Here is a 22,717-nt window from a genome sequence, read left to right as displayed (position 1 = left end):
TTTTCGGTTCGGTTTTTTCGGTTATTTTTTTTCCAGTTTTCTCGGTTTAATCGATTTTTCGGTTTTTTTGCTCACCCCTAATACCATGACAACCTATGTATGGGACCAGTTAGTTGAAGGGCCTGGGTTAAACAAGGGCGTGGCCCACTCGGTGCAAATTGGGGCCTGGCTTGTCCAATCCTGAGTGGTGGAGGATTTGTTTTGGGATCGCAAGGTTCTGCAGAGACCCCAGTTCCTCGTAGATTACCAAAAAAAAAAAAAGAGTTATAGCTGTCATCTTCAATGAACTAGTTAAGGCTTTTTGGTGGAAATTTTTCTTCTGTGGTGCTAAGAGAAACAAAACATGATAAAGATGAACCTTTTCCTCCTCTATCGTTGTTGTTGTTGTTCTATTGTTGATTGTCGTCATCTTATTATTATTGTTATCAGAAAAGCATGCTCCTGGAAGTTATGAGAAGGCAAGGCTGCGTTTTGCACATGCAGAGACTGTGGTCCCATTTTCATGTCTGCTTGGACTTTTTCTAGATGGTTCTGGTGAGTTGATTTCATCCTTGGACTCCATTTTTAGCATCTCTCTCTGCATGACTGAAACAATTTCATGATTATATTTATATGCCTATCAATTCAGCCACAGATGCAATACCTCCATAAAGGAGTCTATCTGTGTTGTATACTGAATCACCATTCACTTTCAGAATTTCAAAAAATGCAAAGGGAAGAACCTTTGGAACTTCCTCCAAAACCTCCCCAGAGTAGAAATTGGCATGGCAGCACTGTGGCTCCTTTTGCTGGTAACAACATGCTGGTCTTGCACAGCTGTCCTGCAAATTCTGAAAGCAAGTACTTTGTCCAAGTTCTCCACAATGAACATCCCATTCTGATGGCGGTATACTTTGCTAGTTCACGTGCTGATTATGCTTATGATTTTATGTGCTTTCTTGATATGTACTTTTATAAAAAATAAAAAAAATCAAATACTAACTTTTATGTTTTTGTGAATAGGGCTGTAATGGTTCTGATGTTTGCCCATTTGAAGAGTTTAAGGTACTAGCATCATTCAACGCTTTGGTTCTAATTTACATGATTGATTCACCTATGCTGATTGCATATTCTTTTTCCTTCTTCAGGAAAAAATAGTTGCTCCTCATCTGAAGCACGACTATAACAGTTTGTGCACTGTACACCTGGAAGCACCAGAGCAGAAGCCTGTACCTAGTAAGTTATCACAACTGTTTCGCTGGCTCTTCTCTATGCAGAATGATGATAAACAGTCCACGAAAGATGATTTATAGTTTGTTGTTGAAGAATCAGAGAAAGAAGATTTCTTACATGCTACTTTTTCCTTCTTGGTGCTCCTCCATGTATGCTGATTTTCAGCCAAGGCCAGCTCTCCCTTTTAGCCGAGTTTCTTTTGGATTGATCTGATTGTCTCTCGGAACCGAACTTACTGGCATGATTCTGAATTCTGATCTAGTATTTTTTTTCTGACAGATCTGTGCCTCCTTTTAACAGTTCTACTCCCTTTTGTACACCTGAAAGGGAAATAATCTTGTAATTTCATGTAGATCGCCTGATGGCTTTGATGGCTTTAGACTTTAGTTTAATACCATCCCTTTTCTGCCCTATGGAACTTCTACTGGTATTCTAGGTGTATGTTAATAGGCTTCACTTTGCCTGTATCCCGTTTTCCACGATCAGCTACCATACGGATCTAGCCATTGTCTCTGCAAACGGCGGTGTTGTTTAAATTTTTATGTACATTTATCTATATATAATAACAAGAATTTGTAGAGAGCAGCATATTGTGTAGGAATAAGGGTTCGTAATTTTAAAACAATATTATTATCGCCAGAGCATCTTTTTATTGCGCTAGGAAAAATTTAACCCTATCAATAATATATGCTTGCTAAGATAACGATGACTGATTGAAAATCGACTCTCCAATCTCTTTATTTTGTTTCTTTTCACTTCTAACGTTCCTCTTTTGTCTAAGCATGGCTCTTATTTTTTATATCTAGAAAAAAACTTTTCCTAGGTCATAGCGTTTACATAGTTCTGTGAGGTTCCAAGACCAAATTCAATGGGGATGCACCCAGCGCGCGTTGTTGAAGGTTAGTACAAAAGAAATTATATTAATTTATTAGTTAATTGACTTTTTCATCCCAAGAAGCCCGTCTAGCTCAGTTGGTAGAGCGCAAGGCTCTTAACCTTGTGGTCGTGGGTTCGAACCCCACGGTGGGCGAAAGCTTTTTTGTAGTCTAATCACAGTGCGCAGATCACGTGCTTTTGTAATATAATCAGAGTAAATTCCTCCATCCATTTGGACATGGTATATTCAAAAATAAATAAATTAAATAATGATTTTAAGATTACAGATTTTATTAATTTACTAATTCTTGATATATTTTTATATTTCAGAAAAAAATGATTTTTTTCCCAATACTTTTCAACAAGTGTATCTTGATCCAATTACGTGTATTTTAAAATGATTTATATTTTTATTAATGATTTATAATTTTACATTTAAGTTTTTCTAATAATTTTTTTTTCACATTCTTTTATATTTGAAAGTACCCACTACACTTAAATTTAAAACACTTTTTTCAAGTAGGTTATCTAGAAGTAGATAACTTGTCTTTCAAAAAAATACTTAAAGCCAAAAAATTAAACGGATGTCTTGTTTGTTTCCAGAAATTATTTTTCTGAGGATCTTTTTCCTCACTTTCTCATATTTGGTAAACATAAAGAAAGTGGGTCAACGAGATTGATTTACGCTTTATACAAGGAAAGTATTTTCCTTTCCTTTGTTAACAAAACACGTTTCTTCCCTGTCGCGGTACAATCATACAAATTGATTGGTTATTGCTTTGAGTTTTTTTTCTTTTTTATTTGGTAACATGGTGAAAGTATTTTTTAATTAAAATGAAATTTTTTAAAATATAATGTATAAAAATTATAAAAATATTAATTTAATATTTTTAAGATAAAAAATAATTAATGAAATTATTATTATTATTATTAATATTAATATTTCATTATTTTTCAATTTTTTTATATATTAGATTTAATATCTATTATTTTAATTATTATTTATTTTGTTTGAAATAATTTATGATATTAGAATTTTTTTAATTTTATTCTCATTCATTTTTTAATTTGTAATATTTATTTTTTATTATTTTAATAAATTTAAAAATTAAATAAAATATTAATAAGTTATTTTCAACTTATTTTCTATAATATTATCAAATACTAAAAAATATTTTTTAATTTATTTTTCATGATTTTATTAAACATTAAAAAATAATTTATTTTTATAAAATTTACTTTTTTAAAAAAATTATTTTTTTATAAACAAACAAAGCATAAACGAATCTTTTACCCACCATTTGAATAAATCTTTTGAGGGCAAGCCAAATGCTTTTAAATTCCTTCTTTTTTTTATTTTTTAATTAATCAAACACTTGAAATGTTTTTCCTAAAAATGTACACGTAATATTATGTATTGAAAGTCTTAAATCTCAATTCAAATATAAATTCATCCATCCATCACTCTCCACGTGTACATTGGCCTGCAAGGTCACAGCCATACAACCCCTCAAAATAAACGAAGAATCTCAGTTTTCCGTTTATATTTAAAATGCTGTAAAAAAACGCAAGCACTATATATATGAGTAAATTACATAAAAACCGCTGTTTTCCACCAAAAATACCAACTCGAGCTACTACCCCCTGCTCAAAACCCTAACCCCCACTCCGCTCTCCCCAAACACACACAGACCACAAGAATAAATCTTCAAAGACGCAAAATACCCATTTCGATCAATCATGGCGACGCACTCACCAAATCTGGAGTGTCGCATGTACGAAGCGCGATACCCAGAGGTTGACATGGCAGTTATGATTCAAGTGAAAAACATCGCCGACATGGGCGCCTATGTTTCTTTACTCGAGTACAACAACATCGAGGGTATGATCTTGTTTTCGGAGCTGTCTCGCCGTCGGATTCGGAGTGTTAGTAGTTTGATTAAGGTTGGCCGCATCGAGCCTGTCATGGTCTTACGTGTCGATAAAGAGAAAGGCTATATTGATTTGAGTAAGAGAAGAGTTAGTGAAGAGGATATTCAGACTTGCGAAGAGAGGTACAATAAGAGCAAGCTTGTTCATTCTATCATGCGACATGTCGCTGAGACTCTGGGTATTGATCTGGAGGTAATTTTCTTTCTCGAATTTAAGGTTTTTTGTGGTTAATTGTGTCATTTTGATTTCAGTTTAGTGAAATTCTATACTGTGCCTTTTTGAGTGTTTATATATAGAATTTTAGGTATCTATTCATAAGTAAATTTCTGGGTTTTTTTTTTCCTCGATGTAATATTAGGGTTTTATGAGATTATTTTTTTGAAATTCGAGATTGTACAGTTTCTATTTATTGAAATTAAGGGGTGTTTAGGCTATTTTGTACTTTTTTTTTTATTATAAATCTCTGTTGTTTCAAGAAATTGAATGGGGAATCTTACCTGGAGTGAGGTTAATTTATTTTACAAGGCAGCTAATTTGCTGCGATGGTTTCTTGTTCTTGTTTCTGGATGTGCTCCTAACTGCAAAGAGTACACAAGGGAATTTTATTGGTGGCTGAACTTAATTGAACCAATATAATAATTTGTTTGATTTCAATATATTCCATTCATCTGCTCCTGTAATGTGTGGTTTTTGTTCAGTGACATGCTTCTTTCCCAGATTTTCTTTTGCGTTCATCATGACCTGAGAAAACACATAACAGCATGTCATGGTCAAGAATTTGAATGCTTTCAAATAGGGCATACCTAAAGAAAATCGGTACTTATTACAGGAATTGTATGTCAATATTGGCTGGCCTTTGTACAGGAAACATGGACATGCTTTTGAGGTGAGAATTTGAAGCTCTTCTTTGTGGAGATTTTTCCTTCATCTTAACCTGTTATGCAGTACTTAAGAAGTTGAATGCAGGCATTCAAAATCATGGTGACTGACCCTGATTCAGTTGTGGGTTCCCTCACTCGTGAAGTCAAGGAAACTGGCCCTGACGGACAGGAGGTAATCATTGTTCAATGAAGTCTTTGTCATATTCTTGGTTGATTACTAATATTTACTTCATGGGACAGGTAACCAAGGTAGTGCCTGCTGTGTCAGAGGAAATCAAAGAAGCTTTGATTAGGAATATCAGGAGAAGAATGACCCCACAGCCACTGAAGATAAGGGCTGATATTGAGATGAAATGTTTCCAGTTTGATGGCGTTCTCCACATTAAGGTCCAATTTTATTCTCTTAGTTTTGCCTTCATTCTTCTCCTATGGATGGTGTTAATGCACATGACCTAAGTTTACTGAATGTAGACTTTCTAGTTTCTTGATGCCATTCTAAATTACAAAAGCTACCTTTGACTTTGCAGGATGCAATGCGGAAAGCTGAGGCTGTTGGCAATGCAGATTGTCCTGTGAAAATCAAACTGGTTGCCCCTCCTCTTTATGTTCTCACCACACAAACCCTAGACAAGGTAAGCCTTATCTTGGGAACTCTCTTGGGATAAACTAGAGAGCCTTAGGTGATGATAAATTTGTCTTTTTAAAAAAAATCATGTAGGCAGTTGTGAAATTCTATGTGCAAGTCCCAACTCCCAAATAACTGATGAAGTGATACTTTGGGAGAATGGCAATTGTGTAATGCTTATGTCTACATGCTGAATCTCATTGCTTTTATATTCTTTGATGCTTTACTCAACATAAAAGCGAGTAGGCAGAGATATAATTGATTATACAATGACGCACAAACACATGTTAGAGGATATAAGTAAATGGTCAAACTTGCTGTGTATTTTTTTTATTCTCCTCCCTTGCACTTGAGGTGACAACAATGCTTTGTCCCTCACCTTTTTTTCCATTTCTTTTTAATCACCTGGTAGGGAGTAACTAGCTTGCCTTATAAAGTGAAGGACAGTTCATTTTCAGATTTTGAAATTTCCTAGGTGGTGATTCATGCAAGATGGCAAGTTGTCACTGGCATGGTAAATCAGCCTTCAGAAAAAAGAACTCTGATCAATTAGGATTTTTATCGTGTAATGTCACTTAATTTATGTTGAGCTATTGTTGCAAATTTGTTGGAGGCCAGAATATGAACTTGGCTGGTACCTGTTGATGATTAGCCAATTTACAGGCCAGTATTCTGATTCCTATGATTTGTTTTCAAGCTAGAGTCAAAGGTCCTGTCAACTGTATTTTTAGCCGCTTCCTTGGAGATAATTATGGGATGCTGTCAGATCAATGGCTAGTATGTTGCTGATGAAATGCTATGATTTCTACTGGTCTATGCAGGAACAAGGAATACAAATTCTCAGCCAAGCAATTGCTGCTTGCACTGAAGCAATAGAGGGGCAGAAAGGGAAACTTGTTGTGAAGGAGCCACCGAGAGCAGTGAGTGTCAATTTTTCATCTGCTCAAGGGTTTTTATTTTTTAAACACTCAGTGAAACTTGAATCCAGCTCTGACCTTTCGGTGTCAGTCCAAAAGGGCTTCTTTTTGGACTATTTGTTTACTTAATGTATAACTTGAGTTCCATTCTGGGCTTCTCTGACTTGGTGTATTGTATTTTAGGTGAGCGAACGAGATGATAAATTACTTGCTGAGCACATGCTTAAGCTACGGAGTGCCAATGAAGAGATCAGTGGCGATGAAGATAGTGGTGATGAAGAAGACACAGGGATGGGAGATGCTGATGTGGAGAACTCAGCGGGCATAGTGGAATGAAAAAGGCAACGGATACTGCTATATTTTTTTTGTTGGAAATCATTTTCCCAAATTTTTTAACAAGGTTTTGGGAGCGTTGTATTGATGAGTTATTTTACCAGTTTACTGAATCATTGATAGTTTTTAGGAGGATACAGAAGAAGTTACTGATCTAACTGGTAAACAATTTGCTCTCATTCTCAGTGTTGCCCTGCTGCTATTATTCTTGTAACTTTCGCTTCTTTTTTCCCCTCGTAGTCTTCCACGAAAGTCCTAAACTGAAATGGTGGGGATAGGCTTTTCTATTTTGCGTTGCTTTCGAGATTTATTTTGCATAAAAAGGAAATGGTTTAGATGCCAGGATGATATAAATAAAAAAATTACAAGTACGCAACTGTTGGTAAAATTCGCGACTTGTAGGAATCCTGTGGCTGGAACTTCTCACTATCCGTTTAGCTTAAGCAGTGTTTAGAGCAAATGGATTCTTGGTTCTTAATTGACCACCGTGGAGGTAACTCGCCAATCAAAACAAACCACATGTAACTTTCTCCTTTTGAGGGGCTGGATTCAATGCTCATCGCTGTACTAGCCCGTTTGCCCGTCGGCTGCTAAATGAGGCCTTTCTTATTTTTTTTATTAAACTATAAGGACATTAAAATAAATATTCACAAAAAAAATCATTCTAGAGAAAAAAGTTTTTAATCAAAATTCCTCTTTCTTGCTCATGCATTTTTTTTGACAATCTCTCTTTCATCAAAAACATTTTTTTTTAATAAAAGGCTTAAGCAATTAAAATACATATTTCTAATAATTTTAATAGTTTAAATTAGGGGGAAAATGCACCTTTTTATATAAAAAATCTCATTCCTTATTCATGTTTTTTTTTTAATTTATGAAAACATGTTTTTTTTAGTATGGTTTGAAATAAAAAAAAATTATCATTAAAAAATATGAATTTATAATTTTAACATGGTTATATGAAAAATAAAAGAATAAAAAATAAAAATAATAAAAAATTATAATAAAAATGTCAGCGATAGTGCCCATATAGTTAAAAGGCAAACTTTTAAAGGGTGAAGTTGCTGGAAACCAAATGTCAACAAATTTCTTGCTTGCTAAACTGGACGGGTTTTCTTTTCTCCTTTGTAAAAGTAAAAAAGGTCAACGATAGTGCCCATTTAGCTAGAAGGCAAACTTTTAAAAGGCCCCTTTGCCCTTTCTCTCTCTTCTCCTCCAAGAAAACGACATTCAAAATCCTCCAATGCCATCTCCTGTCTCTGCCTCCTAAAACCCTAACCATAAAACCCTCTCAAAACGCCACCACTTTCACTCGGCTCCGCCCAAGATGTCGGTGATGCCACTAGTACCAAGGGCGTTTGACTGTAATGATCCCAAATCGTCAAATGATTATGAAAATAATTCCAACACTAATTATAATTTACTAGTTGATTTGAAGATTTAATGGAAGGCGTGTAAAGGAGCGGCGGCAGTGGATTACATACCAGTGGTTGATTCAATCACTGAACTGTCGATGTATAAAAAAACATGTAATTGCTTGATCTTTAGGAGTTGCTACCATGCCGATATCATCAAACACCGATATCTATTGGACTATTAAATTTAAATTTATGGATTCATTTAAATGCAAACCACACAGCTTGTGTTCTCGGAGATCTCAGACTGAACAGATCCTAATGAAGAAACAGAAGCAGCATCCGTTGGCACTTGCTTCTCGTTGACACAACTTAATGTACATGCGGGTCTGTATGACATTGTCTATCGTCGAGTTGAATTCCGATATAGCTCGGGAATCCTGACAATAGGCGCAAGTTCCATGAAGCTTCATATGCATAGATGCTGGTCTCTTGGCATTATCGATGCAGTCATTTTTCCCTACATTACACACACACAGAGGGAGAACGCCCCCCCAAAGCTCAGGTAGGATATCATTTTCGGGCAGGTAGGATATCCTTGTTCAGCTTTCTTCGCTGCGTGGACATCTTTATATAACCGAATAACTAAATTAAATTATCCAGCAGATTAATTCATCGAGACAATTTCCCCATCTAAACACTTAAATTATCAAGCAGATTGGTAGTTCACCACTTTCCTAGATAATTACATTCCAAGCAGATTGGTTAATTCATCACTTCTCCCGTCTACACAATCATCTCCCTTCTAATCATTTACTGATGACTACTAATCTCTAAAGATGACAACCTACGGTTGTAACATAACTTCTCAATTTTCTTCGTGAGTAAAGATTTATCAATGCACAATAGTCAGAGCATAAAAACCTGAAGCAAGTGCGCATGTTATATAGTAAGACTTAAGGGAATCTGCGAAAAATCATCAACGAGATGAATGTACCGAATTTGCATAGAATGGCAGGGCACAATAGCTAATCAAGTATTTCCAGGATATGACAGCTTTAATTGGACACAGAAGCACCAGAGGTTGCATAAGCTATCAGTCAGCTCTATGTTATGTTAAGAAACAAGCACCCAAAAAGACTCCAAAACAAGCAAATATTGACTGAACAAGAAATTTTGCAAGGAAATAGACACCAGAAATTTCTATTAATGAAAAGGATGGACATGTACAAATGCAGCAGGCAGAGATTATTTGGAAATTTTAATACAAGTGAAACTAACATTAAAATGAATGTAGCCAGATTACATTACATGAGTGATGGACAGGCATAAGCAGTATCGTCTTTGACGAGTCTTCCATTCAATGTTCCGACAGTCCTAACATAGCAACCTAGCACGTCCCTGCAAACGTAAGTTTGATTTGTCATCGCTTCACCTGAAAGAACAGAACGATCCCTAACCTCCATCCAGCCATTGGAAACCTGTTTGTTAATAACATGGCTTGACAACTTCCCGTTTTTAATCTTCTCATTCACTGCATGGGTAACATTAGTAACAAGCATGAAAGTATCGTTCTTCAACCCAGGGAGAGTGACAGTAATCACTTTAAGAGGATACTTTCTCTTAACAATAACACGACTAACCAATCCACCCACATCATTCAACACTCTCGCTTCTCTTCTCACCTCGATATTCTGTTTAACAGTGCTATAAGTTCCCTTCCTTTTGAACTTTATGGCGCTCCTAAACTTAACCTCCTGCAATATACTAGTAGTTAAATTTCCTGAACTCGACTTAACCCACCCTTCTATTCGCGTAAACTTCTCCGCCTTAATCTCAAACGATCCATCAAGTGATTGAAACTCTTCACTACGACTTATTTCTGATGCAGGATAAACATTCACAACATTCTTCGCTTCCACAATAGTCGAGGATGAATCCAACCAGATATGCAAATTCGCGTCAACAAGCCAGTACTCAATCCCATCCGTAACTCCAACGCCGAAAACATGATCTTTCTCGTCTAAAACCATGCCCAAAAACGGCGTCAAATCAAAATCATACGAAGGTAAATTAAAAGCACCAATTGCTACGATAGGCTTCCAAAACAAAGGATTAATCCCTCCGGTAAATATCACCGGAAATGGCATTTCTGATCCTACTAATTTCCCATCGATTGAAACAAAAACCTCCCTAAACGCGCCATTACCCCTCGGATTACTCATGTTATTCATTCTAATGTAAGAGCTCGACGGATTCGAATACCAAAACTCATCAGTTCCATGAAACGACACATATAATTCCAAAACGACCTTTCGTGTATTCAACGGAAATCTAACCTTCTCAAACTTAACATCAAAATCTCCCTCCACTATAAACCAATAACCCTTAGTGCTATCGGATGCTGAAATAGGAATTATTAAATCAGCCGGTGGGTCATACATGCTCTTGTCTCCAAAGAAGGGCAATTGTAAAGCTGGAGCAATTAGATTTTGATTTTTACCCGTGAACGGAGCCTTGATGGCGTTATCCGTGTAGAAATAGAGAGTGACGTCAACATGGTAGACGCCGGTGTAGGTATCGTCAACGATGTTTTCGAGCATGACAGTAATGTTAAGGTTGTTTTGTTGGAGGAGAGAGGAGTATCTAGTGATGTCTTTTCGAACCTTCCAGAAGATACCGCGTTTTCCGGGTTCGGCTGTGCTGGTGCGGAGGAGCTCGGACCCCCGGAGCCATAAGGCGGAGATGCGGTCCCGTTGATCGCCTTTGGATTTGACGTGGAATTCGAGGGCTACGTGGGACCAAGGAGGGGGGCATTGGAATGGTGGAAAGTATGGGGTGGAATATGGAGGCTGGTTCATAGTGTTGGCAAATGAATGCTGGATGATGTGAAGTTCGCATGATGGCGTCAAACGATCGGACGGTAGAGGATGGGTGAGTTCAAAGTATTCTTTGGATTTGGGTTTGGGTTTGTGCGATGACGACAGAGGTGGCGAGGATGGTTTGAAGAAGTGTTCTGGTGAAGTGGAGTGTGCCAGTGGAAGGGACACTGTGAGGAGAAGAAGAAGAAACAGAGTGGGGAATGGTTGCATTTTTTTTTTTATTTTTTTTTTGGGTCTTCCGTTTCTGACGACGGTGAGGACTGAAAACCCCGTAAAAGATAGCTAGCGCAGGCTAAATTTTACTAAGAAGTGATGGATGGACCCCAGACTACTGAGATTTTCCTTGCATTTTACTGTTTTCGTAGTGATTTGTCTATCGCAACGCCACTTTTGGACCCATTCCTGGCATGTTACTGTATTTTAAATATTTTAAATATATATATATTTACTCCAATAAAAAAATATTATTTTAATATATTTAATATTAATACAACCACTTACTTTAACTTATCTTAATATAATTAATTTAGTTAATGTTTATATAATATCTTTATATTTAATATTTTCATTGAAGATAACCTCTACGGTACTGGATATATTGTCATTGATTGTAGGTGGAGATGCCAATCATTGACCAATTGCTGTGTAGTTTTTTACCAGAAACACAAAAATGGCTTTTAATTTTTTCAAATAAAATTAACCATTTCAATTTAAATTATTTATTATAGTATAGAATCAGATATATTCAAACATTTTACCAGCAAAATATTCTTCATTCCTAAGAGGGGATAATTATAATTTTTTTTTTTTTATAATTGATAATTAATTTTCTCCATGAGCATACACAACGAAGTTCCACAACATGATTTCCTTGCAATGATCCATTCTGGATCCCCATGTCCTCTGCTATCAGATATGAAAATGATCAAAAGTTCGAGTTGAGAATGAGAATGTACGGTGTTGCCCTCAGGGCTTGTGCTCCCCTAATAACCGATGACTTCAGCTATATCTCTTGACCTTAACATTGGCTCCCTTGCCGACCACCACCTCAACCGTCCTACGCCGCCACCCTCCACTGCCAAATGCAATGGGGCATGCATGACCTTCATTGTCTTGGCATTCTAAATCTACTTCAAATCCAACAAGCATCGAAACTATGTCCTTGCTCCCTTTCACAGCTGCTGCGTGAAAGGTTTTGAAACCATAATGATTCAAGACTCGCTAGTTCTCCTCGTCTTGCGGCCATTAGTACTGGTTCTCCCCACTGTAGAATCCCCAGAACCCCCTCCTGCATTGTTATGCGTTGTTTCAAATTGAAAAGCAAGAGAAAATCAACTATAAGAAAGGTAAAAGCAGAATAACAAAATTTAAGGGCTCGAGATTTTACAGTAAAATCACAGGTTCAACTTTGAGTGATTAAACAAGCTGACGCTCCTCATCACAGCTATGCAATGTAAATATATATTTTATTTAAGAGAAACTAACATTGATCGAGAACTAAAAAACAAGTAAAGGAATTATATAAGACCTTTTTTTCTTCTTCATTAATTTGAGTATTTAAATTTTATTTTTCTTAATTCTCAACGAAGTTCTTGCCCCTCTGTGTCAATTTTTTTGTTATTTGACGAACTATCGTCTGCTTTTAATTTTTATTTGTAACCCAAATTTAATTTTATGTTTATCGAGTATATAAACTTTTAACTTTTTTATTTTATTTTGTTACACCAACACCTTTTTAATGTTCCAATCAAATAATTTTTTAATTTTTAATGTTGGTTTTTAGTAAAATTATAATAAGTTAAAAAATAACTTTAAAAAATAAATTATTGATACCTTTAAAATATTTATTATTTTAACCAAGTAAACTAATATTAATTATATCATTGCAATATGAGTGCAAAAAATTACCCAAAAAATCAAGGCCATGGGCTTGAATTGGGTCACAGTGGCATTTGATGCATGTGTATTAGGCTTTCTTTTAGCTGTATCACGGATGATGGGCCCAGTGGTATCTCTGAAATTAGAGCTGTGAAGTTGTGTTGTTTTTTTAAGGTGTTTTAAAATATATATATATATATATTAAAAAATATTTTTATATATTTTTAATTTCAGTATATTATAATAAAAAAAATTTATTATACGATAATTCATTTCTAAACAATGCATTAAAAAAACAATTTGAAAAAAAAATCAAAATTTCTTAAAATTTATAGTAAAATTGCACATATATTTTTTATTTTTTAAAATTTATTTTCAATCTTGACTTATTAAAACATTCTACAAATATATATAAAAATAGTTTTAAAAAATCATTAAAAAAAAATCACAACTCTGGCACCCCTAACACACAAATCTTATTTCATAAGCGTGCTGGCAAAATTTTATACCTTGGAAGTCAAACGACGGCGCTAGCCTGGGGTCTGGCGGCCTGCCCCTTTCGTTTCATAACCCCGCCGCTAATAACTTCATGTCGTTAGGACTCCATCTTTTATATAGCAAGCTCAGATGGTTCTAAAAACTTTAATTTTAATTAGTTGTAGAAATTACTCATGTTGCTTAAAGCTTTTTAAACACTAAAATTAAATAAATAGTATTGAAACTATTTCATTTCTATTAAAATATTTATTTTTTCAAATAACATATAAAAAAAATTAAATAAATAATTTGTGATATGCTCAATTGCTCATTGCCTCCACCAGACAAAACACCGAGCAAAAAGAGTGCAAAGCAAGCTGATCCGGTGGAGCCCACGTCCATTTTTCTAAACAACAACCCAGAGTCGTTATAAGCGAGCCTTTTCATTTTGCAGCAAGCCGGTGACAGACAGGCACTTAAATACCCCCACGTGTTAACATTTGATGCTCCAAATTTCTAAAAAGCACAGAAAATTTCATGGCTGGCGGGTAAGTTTATCTCCAGGAACATTCCATCGTACTCTTCTTCCCTTCCCGCAAAAAACGCTCTTAGCTGCCAAGGCTGGGATGCCCCTTCCGTTTTAAAGAGAATAAAAGAAACAACACATACACACCACACTCACGTCTTTCTATTCCCAGTTAGCTCCCCCCCTCTCTTTCAAAACGACTTGGCTTTTTATTTAAAACGCCATTGTCGATACCTCTGATCCTCTCTTAAACTTCTTCTCTCTTTCTTTTGTTTTCAGAGTGAAATCCTCCCTGTCAATAAAAAATGTTTTACTCACACCAGCTTCTAGCTCGCAAAGCACCTCTTGGCCAGATATGGTGATCTCCTCTTCACCTTTTTTTTGGAATTCTATAAGCTGCTTGCTTCGCTTTTTAGTTATTAAGATTTTAATTCTGTTTTGTTCTATGCATTTGTCTCTATTTATTTTTTGAAGTGATTAGTTATATTATGATACTCAGGAACGCAATGTTTCTGCTGATTATCTTTTCTTTTTTTTTTACATAATTACCCTGTTTTTTTCTGGAAAAACAAGGAATGTATTCATTGTGAATATAGATTACTTATATTGAAAGGATTTTCGGTTCATTTTTTGAACTGAGCGACTGGACGCGGTTTATTTTAAGCAAATATGGAGTGTAGTATTTGCATGATATTCTCTGTCTCTGTTAACTAAAGTGGATTTATACGATAATCTGCGTTTCCTCTGTTTGACGAAGGATGGCTGCAACCATGCATGCGAAGATCAACCGAAAGAAGCTCAATAAGCTCAACATCATCCGTATCTGGTTATTTTTCTTTTAAACCATCTCTATTTTCTTTTCCTGTTTCCAAATCAGCTCAAACCGATTTAGCGGACTTCATTTTTCTTCTCATTTTTGCCTGTTTCTACAGTGAAGAGATTTTGAATCCCTCAGTGCCTATGGCTCTTAGACTCTCTGGAATTCTCATGGGTACTCGTCTTGTCTCTCATTTAAGAGTGTTTTCTTTTTCTTTCAAGTTAGGAGTTCTAACTTCTATCTGTTTTTAATCAAAGTTTAAGTTCGTAACAGAGACATTTCTCTTCCTCTCTTGTTTTCTTTTTCCCTCTCAGGTGGAGTTGTTATTGTCTTTGAACGAAAAGTGAAGCTCCTCTATGGTGAATCTCCTTTCATTCTTTTATTGACCAGTACTTGAATTTCGATTTCATAATCTTATTGATAACGCTTCTTTATACTCTGGTTTTCTTCACAGATGATGTAACCCGCCTGCTGGTACATACATTGAAAACATATAATTCAACAAAAAAAATCTAAATTCCGTATTGTTTTTCCCTTTCAATTTCCGAGCCATGATCAACTATTATTTCATGACGCGTCGCTCGTTTCTTGATTTGATTTTCGTCAGGTTGAAATAAACGAAGCATGGAAAGTGAAGGTAGCCCCAGACCCCACTGTCCTTCCTAAGGGAAAATCACAGGCCAGGTCCGTCACTGTAAATTCTTATCCGAGCTCTAAATCAGCGTTTTTTAGCACATGTTTGGGTGGAGTGGCGTATTTTAGCATGGATAAAACCTGGCACCTTTTTTAAAAAAACTTCATGCGCGTTCAAATTTACGGGGACGACCTCCGCACATTGTAGCACCGGTGACAGTTCACACCTCACAGTGATAACGATACTTCATGAATTTTGAGAGTGAGTTTTGGGTGCTAAAGCAAGGGTAGTAAAAGTCGAAGTACATGGATTTTGTTTTGTTTACTTTGTGATGCTGTGTGTCTATGATTGAAGGAAAGAGGCAGTGACTTTACCAGAGAACCAAGAAACAGATGTGGGAGAAATTGAGCAATCCCTTAATTACTCCAATGCTGCAACCACCACCATGGGTTTTCAACAAACAGCTTACTTCACCATGGTAAATTGTTCATTTTATTCTTCTAATTCTTCTTCTTCTTTTTTATAGGATGGTACATTGTTTTACTTTAGTCACTCTTAAAACGACATAAAACAACTCCATTATTATTCATTAACGCTACATCAATGAGTTATATGAAGTTATGTCTTGGGGCATTTTTTGTGGTCAACTACTCTGTGTTTACCTGGTGGCAAATTAGCGCACAGAAACGTTGTGGACTGTCTATCTGGTAGGTTTTATTGTGCATGAGCAAATGGTGACCTTATTTTGTTTGATGGGAAGGTGTTTGATAAACGAGCCCAATTAAGCATTAAGTCGCAGAAGGTCTTTCAACCCACACAAATTCGAATTAGTTGCCTTATCTTTTATGTGGTAAATTTATGTTTAGTCCATTGTCTAAGCTGTTGGGTTGCAGTAATGGATTTTGCTTCAGATGCCTTGTGCATGTTACAAAATACATTACTGTGGATGTATAGCAATTAGTATTGATTATACTAATATTATGTCATTGTGGTAGATTTCATAATACAGCTTTTATGGTGCTGCACTAGCTTGCATGTCAAATGTATAAATTTCTAATCTTACATTCGGTGAAATTGAAGTCAAATTTACAATTATGCATGATCTAACCTAAGTCATTGCACGTGATTTAACAAGGAATCAAAGCATATCAATGGTAATAGAACTACATGCACTCACTGGGGAAAAAAAAGTTTGTTACAATGAATACCTGCTAAAACAGGGTATGCAGCTGATCACTTTTTGACCTCTGTATGTTGTTCAGCGGCTTGACAATGTGGATGAACCGTTTGTTAACAGTGATACCAGGGAGGGAGATGCATCCCATCACTTACATCAAGGTTTCCATTTATTACTTGCCGGATTCTCCTCCATCCAAGCTTTAGTTATGAGTTTTCTGGCATGCTGATATTGTTCCCTTAAGTTAACTCAAGATGCCTTTTCAGCTGATGCCGACAACATCACGCTATTTGAACGTTTTGATTCATACCAGGCTGATGGTGATGCGTACAATCGCTTTGAAAGGTGAATTCAATCATGATGCAATATCGGTTCTGGTTTGCATAATTATTTTATGCTTTTCATATAGGGCTTTGCCGCTGCCTGTGCATAATGTGGTTCATTCTAGTAAAATTGTATGCATGGAAGTTAAAATTCTCTCCTTGTGGTTGACAAGGGATTTCCCTTACTTTAATCTTATTGGGTTTTCATTATATTCTCATATGCTGATCTTGGACGATGGTGTGGCAGATTTGATATTGAAGGGGATGAGGAGACACAGGTGAACTTCGCTTCAGCAGACCATATGGATATCCCAACTACTCTCATACCCTCCCCACATGAACAAGACGAAGCTCAAAGAGGTCAGCAATATAAAATGCATGTTAGACAACTGCTGCTTGTTTTTTGATTAATTACTTTTATTGAATGATTTTGAAGTTGATATAGTGTATACTTCCACCTTGATTGACATTTGTCCTTTGACATCTATATATTCCAATAGAAGGTTATGCGACCAGCACTTTGAATTGATATATACATCCCACCAAATCGAGCTATTTTCCTCTTTCTCCTTTTGCCAACCCTTCTCCTTCTATGACTGAACCTGGTTATTATTAAGCTGCACATCATTTTATGTTTGTGTTGCTTACTTTTTCAAGCTCAAGTCCTTTGAGTTGATTTGTCAATATGCTTGGTGAGGATAGTATCAACCGTCTCAATCTCCTTGCCCATTGACATCAGTATGCAAATCGTAGGAAAACACAAAAATGATAGAAGCAAGAGGATGCTCTTGAATGACACCTTATTAGAAGTATTATGTCTTGCTAAGTTGCAGACTGAATTGGAAATGAAACAGCACCTCATTTTATTTTATGTTCTATTGTTTTTGACTTAATAAATTTCTTTATGAAGCTTGTAACTGGCTTGATGTCATCGTTTCATTAACCCACAAACATCATGTCTAAACAAAGATATCTACATGTACTTCAGAGAGAGGAAGATCTATCAAAAGGATGGCTCTCTAATTTCCTTGCCTCCCTTTTTCTTTCTACCTCTTTAATCCAGAAGCCTATATATATATGACTTAGTTATTTTCTGGGTAGAAGCCAATCATTAAACAATTGAATTATTTCAGATATGGAAGTTGACATGCTGGATGGTCAATCATCAAATACCCAATTAAAGTTATGGTTTATTAAGATGCTATACTGTTGTTGTCTTCTTTCTAAGTTTCGTCTTTGATTTGAGAGAATGCCTTGGTCCTTGTCACGGGTGTGCCAGTATATGTAACATTTGTAAATTATTTTTGATTTACATGCATGGCTCCTTCCAATGAGATCCTACCTAATCTAAGTCAACTGGTTGCATGACTAGCCCCATTAACTTCATTTATTTGTAAATTTTTAGCTATTTAATGCTTAAAAGTTTACGGAGACTACTTATACTGATAAAGAGCATTCAGCAAAGAAACTATCAACCTGGGTACACATGCTAATGTTAAGGTCTTCCTGCAGCTGAAGAAAACCGAGACCATCATCCAGAATTCCAAGTCAATCAACAATCTAATGAATGCAAGGGAGCCAGACAGGTAATTAATTGTAACATCTCCTGAGCTGATAATATCATTTTATAATAAAAGAACAATACAAGTACAACAAACATTCAGAGTATGGATGCAACAGGATCAGCAGAAGCAAAGGCCAATTAAAAGGAAAACAAGAAGACAAGCAACAACTACCGTTGATTATGAACAAACCATTATTCCAGGTCATGTATACCAGTCATGGATTCAAAATGCTTCTGACATTGTCTCAAGGAGAGGAAGAAAAAGGAAGGTCAGGTCTCGATTTCCAATATGATTCGCATTTCGGTGAAGGTTCACCAACTAAGCTTGTGCGAGGAAAACTTTGTGACTTGCCATCATACGAATTACGTAGTTTAAGAATTGCTAATTGCAATGGGTGCGTGAGTGCTCTATGATACCTGTAATCGTTAAATTTTAAAAAACCTTGAAATTGTTATCCTTTTGAAATGGAGAGCAAAAGGGAAGGAAAAAAAATTATCTTGATGTTCTATCGATAAGTTCCCTGTTCTGCTTGTTTTTTCAGGCACACATGGGTATTATGTCCACTACAAAAATATCTAACCTCATGGAGCTCCCACCTACTGTTCTTATTGATGATAAAGGAAATAGAGAATTCTATTATCCAGCTCCCCTTCTGGAACTTTGGACCAAAAGTACCCGACCTCCTCATGACTCCCCTTCTGGTGAGATTTAAACATTGTAACTTTTAAGATTGTTCTCCTAAGAAGATTTTCCTAACAATGATTAGAGATTCGTTTTGTACTTGTGTAAGAAGAAAGGACTTCTGCACCACTGCCACCAGAACCATCAAAATCGTCACCACCAGGCAGAGTAAATTATCAAGATCCAGTTGGATATGTAAGCCCAGCAGCAGTGGCTTGGTTCTTTTTTTTTTTTTCTTTTTCAGTAGAAACACTGTAGCTTTTCTATGTTGATTGTTTGGAGTGTAGACCATTGATGATGTTCATAGTGGAGTTGGCTCTCAGTCACTGGGCACTTCGATAGAGAAGATGAGAACAAACGTTGTGAATGATGAGGTATCCATGGATATCCTCATGGAAGAACTAAAAGCCAACCTGAGGAACAATGGTGTGAGGATGACTGAAGCCACTATGGCAACACCTAGGAATTCTGGTATGCTGCGTCTATCTCCTCTGCTTCACATGTTTCACTTGTCTAGATAACGACTACGGTAATTAGAGGATTATGATTACACTTCTCATAGTTCTTTTCTTGATCTGAATTACAGGAGATGGAGTGGGGTCCATTCCAAGCTCTGGATCAGGACATGGCATTCCACCACATTATTTGGAAGTCAATTTAGGACGGTTAGTGGAACCCATATAAATTTAGCTGAAGTGATGAATGACTGTGTAGGAACGTTTCATTGGGATCACTGTGGAGTTAGCTTTTAAGAGTTAAGACTCATTATGCTCTTCAGATAAAAGAGAAATGATGCATTTGGTATTTGATGTACTAACTATCGACAGATCAAGTAAGAAAGGACGTCATTCCTCGTCCAGACACAGTGGCAGTAGTCTTGAGACAGTAGTTGAAGAGGATCCTTGGCGGTTTGCTGATCCAAATTTTGAGCTATCAAGGCTGTCTGAGAATGGCCCAACACCTGATCAAGGTAAATGGCATGGCGATTCATGTTTTTGGCTGCAGTGCTTTGGCTATTTGGCTATTTGGTTTTACCTTTTCCAATCAAAGAACCTAAATCCTAATCCCCCCTGTTAAATTTTCCACAGAACTGTTGGTTGAAACTGGACCTACACAAACCCAACATCTGATTGTTGGTCAGCCTGTTGACAAGATAGCTGATTCTATCCGAATGTATTGCTCTTATCTGGCCTTTTGTTGAATTTATTTAGTTCTTGCGTTTGTCATGTGATCATTAAACTCATTAACCATACTTAAATGTGCACAGGCAAATGAAAACGCATTTTGAAACGCCAGGAGCCCCTCAAGTAGAATCCCTGAACAACCTGGCTGCCGGGATGAACACAAAAGCAGCAGCTATGCTGTTCTATCAAACTTGTGGTATCTTCTTTCTGGTGTCATCAGCAGCAATTACTCTTTAATTTTTAAAATCAATTGCTAGCTTGACATGATTCCAACTAACTGAAACCGTGATTTTTTTTTTCTTGACCTGATTTGATTGAAACTTGGATAAATTGTATGCAGTTCTCGCGTCACGTGATTTCCTAAGAGTTGAACAAAAGGTGCCTTATGGGGATATTCTCATCTCTAAAGGAGCCAAGATGCATTAATAGGTCATCATCTTGTATGTGTACCTTTTTTTTTCCTCTTCCGACATTTTTAGGATTATGGTTTCACAAATAACTCACAATGTTTGTTTTATGCAGCTTACTGTTTTATCGGAGAGCAGGAGTTCACATTCCTGTGAGATTCGCCAACTGGTAAGATAGTATAAATAGCGAAGGAATCTCCTCTCTTCTCAGGACAGTTTTTATAGTATTAAACTGTTCTGGACTCTAATGTAATCAGGATTTTACTCTTCTTCCTTGCATTATAAACATGTTGTATGCATGTTTTTCCCAATATTTTATAACTACTGAGTTTAGATCGGCGATTGGGGTTCCCTGTGCTCTTTTCCTCACAATGGATCAAAAACTATATTTCTCCCATGCACACGGAGATTTAAGACATTTTTAGAAAGACTGCAGGGAACCAAAATTACTTGTGGAAAAGCGAACAAGGTTCTCTTCCCAATAATCTGTCTTTGGCCTGCTAACGTTAAATTAAGAACGTTGTTATGAATTCAGTAAGAACGCTACTGTGTTCCTGAAATTAAGGACTGCTTAGTGTTGTATTAATTTCTTTCAAAACTCCGTTTGAAATACAAACACAGACGGCCACTTAGCAGCTAATTAGAAATGTCAAATGTGGTTCAATGAGTGCACTCTAAATGTTACCACGAGCTTTTCTCATTATTTATGTTTTCTGGAAGCATGGCCGAATCCCGTAGGCAAAAGCAATAAATGCTTGATTAATCTTATATTAAAAATATTGTTGAAAAGTAAAATGAGAAATACGGATATGAATTTTTTTTTTATATTAAAAATATTGTTGAAAAGTAAAATGACAAATACGGATATGAATTTTTTTTTTTTTTGTCTATTGGTGTGTGGATATAAAAAAATATTAACAAAAATTTTAAAAAAATAAAAAGAACCTTCTTTTTTTTTCGCCCGTCCTATTAAAAACAAAAGATGGATATATATAGTTTCTCGAGTAAAAAAATAGGTATGCATATATTTATATATATGTATAGCTACATATGAATAATTGTTTGGTGAAATAAATGAACTTGCTATATAAGACGCAATTAATTAAAAAACCAAGAGGGTTTTGTACTATAGGGTAAAAATTAATAGCCAATTGGGATAGAATATTCTGTTTCTGTTTCTTTAACAAACAATCCCTTGTTATTAGAGGTTGAAGATAGGAAGCAGAGACTTAATTTTACCAAAAACTTGTAATTTGCCTGTACCATGACTTTCAACAAGATCTAACAGAAATTAATTTCATTTTTTATATTTTCTTTTATTCGTGAATAGGGTTTCTCGTGATTTTTATTTTCTTGAAGCAGGGCTGGTGTGAAATGTATGATTTTAGGACTTGTCTACGTTGTCATGAAATTAATTAAAGGCAGGAAAACATATGCTGCACATCAGCCATGGCAACGTCGACGTATCCTAAAATTAATTTCATGACAACGGAGGCATATCCTAAAATTAAACATTGCCCATCAGCCATGATTCAACGTAGGGATGTTTCGCTGGTGTAGCTTCGGTTGCCCATTTATGGATGATTCATGAGCGGATGACATGGGCAAACAGAGGAAAAAAACTCCCCCTGCTTCATATTTTATCCATTTAGATTGAATTATATATATATATATTAATAATCATATTAAAACTGCTATACTTTCATTGATTTAGAAAAACGAAAATCATATCAACTATAATATGCATGACCTAAATTAAATCCATGAAGTGTGGAGTGACATACAGAATCCTAGAGTACTTAAGCTTTCCATCTTAATTCTTAAAAAAAAATTGTAAGAAATGACATTCGAGAATTATGTATGATTTATGCGGGTGAAATTTATTAACAAACACAAAAAGACATGGTTTTTTCACTAGTAGACACCATCGTAGAAACTTTTATAGTTTATTATGGATTGTTGCAATAATTTTTTATTATTTTAATTATCAAACTCTTTTTCTACAATTTCATTCCTGTGTGATCATATTAATGAT

General features: G+C 35.8%; 4 protein-coding genes and 1 non-coding gene across 7 annotated transcripts in view; 4 read left to right on the top strand and 1 right to left on the bottom strand.

Moving 5' to 3' along the window:
• The window catches only part of LOC105109357 (multiple inositol polyphosphate phosphatase 1-like), a 5,981-nt gene extending 4,231 nt beyond the window's left edge, over nucleotides 1–1,750 (top strand). Inside the window, exons 8-12 of one of the 2 annotated variants that reach the window (XM_011004165.1) lie at nucleotides 430–534; nucleotides 696–886; nucleotides 1,003–1,044; nucleotides 1,128–1,215; nucleotides 1,378–1,750. In XM_011004165.1, the coding sequence (XP_011002467.1) occupies nucleotides 430–534; nucleotides 696–886; nucleotides 1,003–1,044; nucleotides 1,128–1,215; nucleotides 1,378–1,400 (449 nt within the window). In that variant the 3' untranslated portion in view covers nucleotides 1,401–1,750. Of the gene's footprint in view, nucleotides 1–429; nucleotides 535–695; nucleotides 887–1,002; nucleotides 1,045–1,127 lie in introns of both variants that reach the window. The other variant, XM_011004091.1, reaches the window with a different exon arrangement.
• Nucleotides 1,751–2,169: 419 nt separating this feature from the next.
• On the top strand, nucleotides 2,170–2,242 carry TRNAK-CUU (transfer RNA lysine (anticodon CUU)). Its single transcript has one exon. It is a non-coding gene; the product is annotated as a tRNA-Lys (tRNA).
• A 1,450-nt stretch (nucleotides 2,243–3,692) lies between these two features.
• LOC105109290 (eukaryotic translation initiation factor 2 subunit alpha-like) lies at nucleotides 3,693–6,990 on the top strand. Its single transcript, XM_011003971.1, has 7 exons — nucleotides 3,693–4,212; nucleotides 4,850–4,906; nucleotides 4,987–5,073; nucleotides 5,142–5,288; nucleotides 5,429–5,533; nucleotides 6,348–6,446; nucleotides 6,627–6,990. The coding sequence occupies exons 1-7, from the start codon at nucleotides 3,829–3,831 to the stop codon at nucleotides 6,777–6,779; spliced, it is 1,032 nt and encodes a 343-aa protein (XP_011002273.1). The 5' UTR covers nucleotides 3,693–3,828; the 3' UTR covers nucleotides 6,780–6,990.
• A 2,315-nt stretch (nucleotides 6,991–9,305) lies between these two features.
• Nucleotides 9,306–11,300, bottom strand: LOC105109210 (peptide-N4-(N-acetyl-beta-glucosaminyl)asparagine amidase A). Its single transcript, XM_011003867.1, has one exon. It carries the CDS (start codon nucleotides 11,221–11,223, stop codon nucleotides 9,439–9,441), a length of 1,785 nt encoding a protein of 594 aa, XP_011002169.1. The 5' UTR covers nucleotides 11,224–11,300; the 3' UTR covers nucleotides 9,306–9,438.
• Nucleotides 11,301–14,199: 2,899 nt separating this feature from the next.
• Nucleotides 14,200–21,101, top strand: SYN1 (Rad21/Rec8-like family protein). Of its 2 annotated transcripts, none has more exons than XM_011003758.1 (21): nucleotides 14,200–14,252; nucleotides 14,652–14,720; nucleotides 14,827–14,885; nucleotides 15,026–15,070; nucleotides 15,166–15,185; nucleotides 15,319–15,395; nucleotides 15,700–15,823; nucleotides 16,608–16,683; nucleotides 16,789–16,867; nucleotides 17,093–17,205; nucleotides 18,358–18,431; nucleotides 18,526–18,678; nucleotides 18,952–19,111; nucleotides 19,201–19,286; nucleotides 19,379–19,562; nucleotides 19,678–19,756; nucleotides 19,919–20,061; nucleotides 20,180–20,264; nucleotides 20,359–20,471; nucleotides 20,616–20,704; nucleotides 20,798–21,101. In XM_011003758.1, exons 1-20 carry the CDS (start codon nucleotides 14,200–14,202, stop codon nucleotides 20,699–20,701), a joined length of 1,878 nt encoding a protein of 625 aa, XP_011002060.1. In that variant the 3' UTR covers nucleotides 20,702–20,704; nucleotides 20,798–21,101. The 2 variants fall into 2 exon arrangements, with proteins under 2 accessions (XP_011002060.1, XP_011001992.1); XM_011003690.1 differs by having other exon boundaries at nucleotides 20,616–20,715.
• The last annotated feature ends 1,616 nt before the right edge of the window (nucleotides 21,102–22,717 follow it).

This window comes from Populus euphratica, unplaced genomic scaffold, assembly GCF_000495115.2.
Source record: "Populus euphratica unplaced genomic scaffold, PopEup_1.0 scaffold1.1, whole genome shotgun sequence".
NCBI classification, from domain to species: Eukaryota; Viridiplantae; Streptophyta; class Magnoliopsida; order Malpighiales; family Salicaceae; genus Populus; species Populus euphratica.
This window is presented reverse-complemented; position numbering and strand designations above follow the sequence as displayed.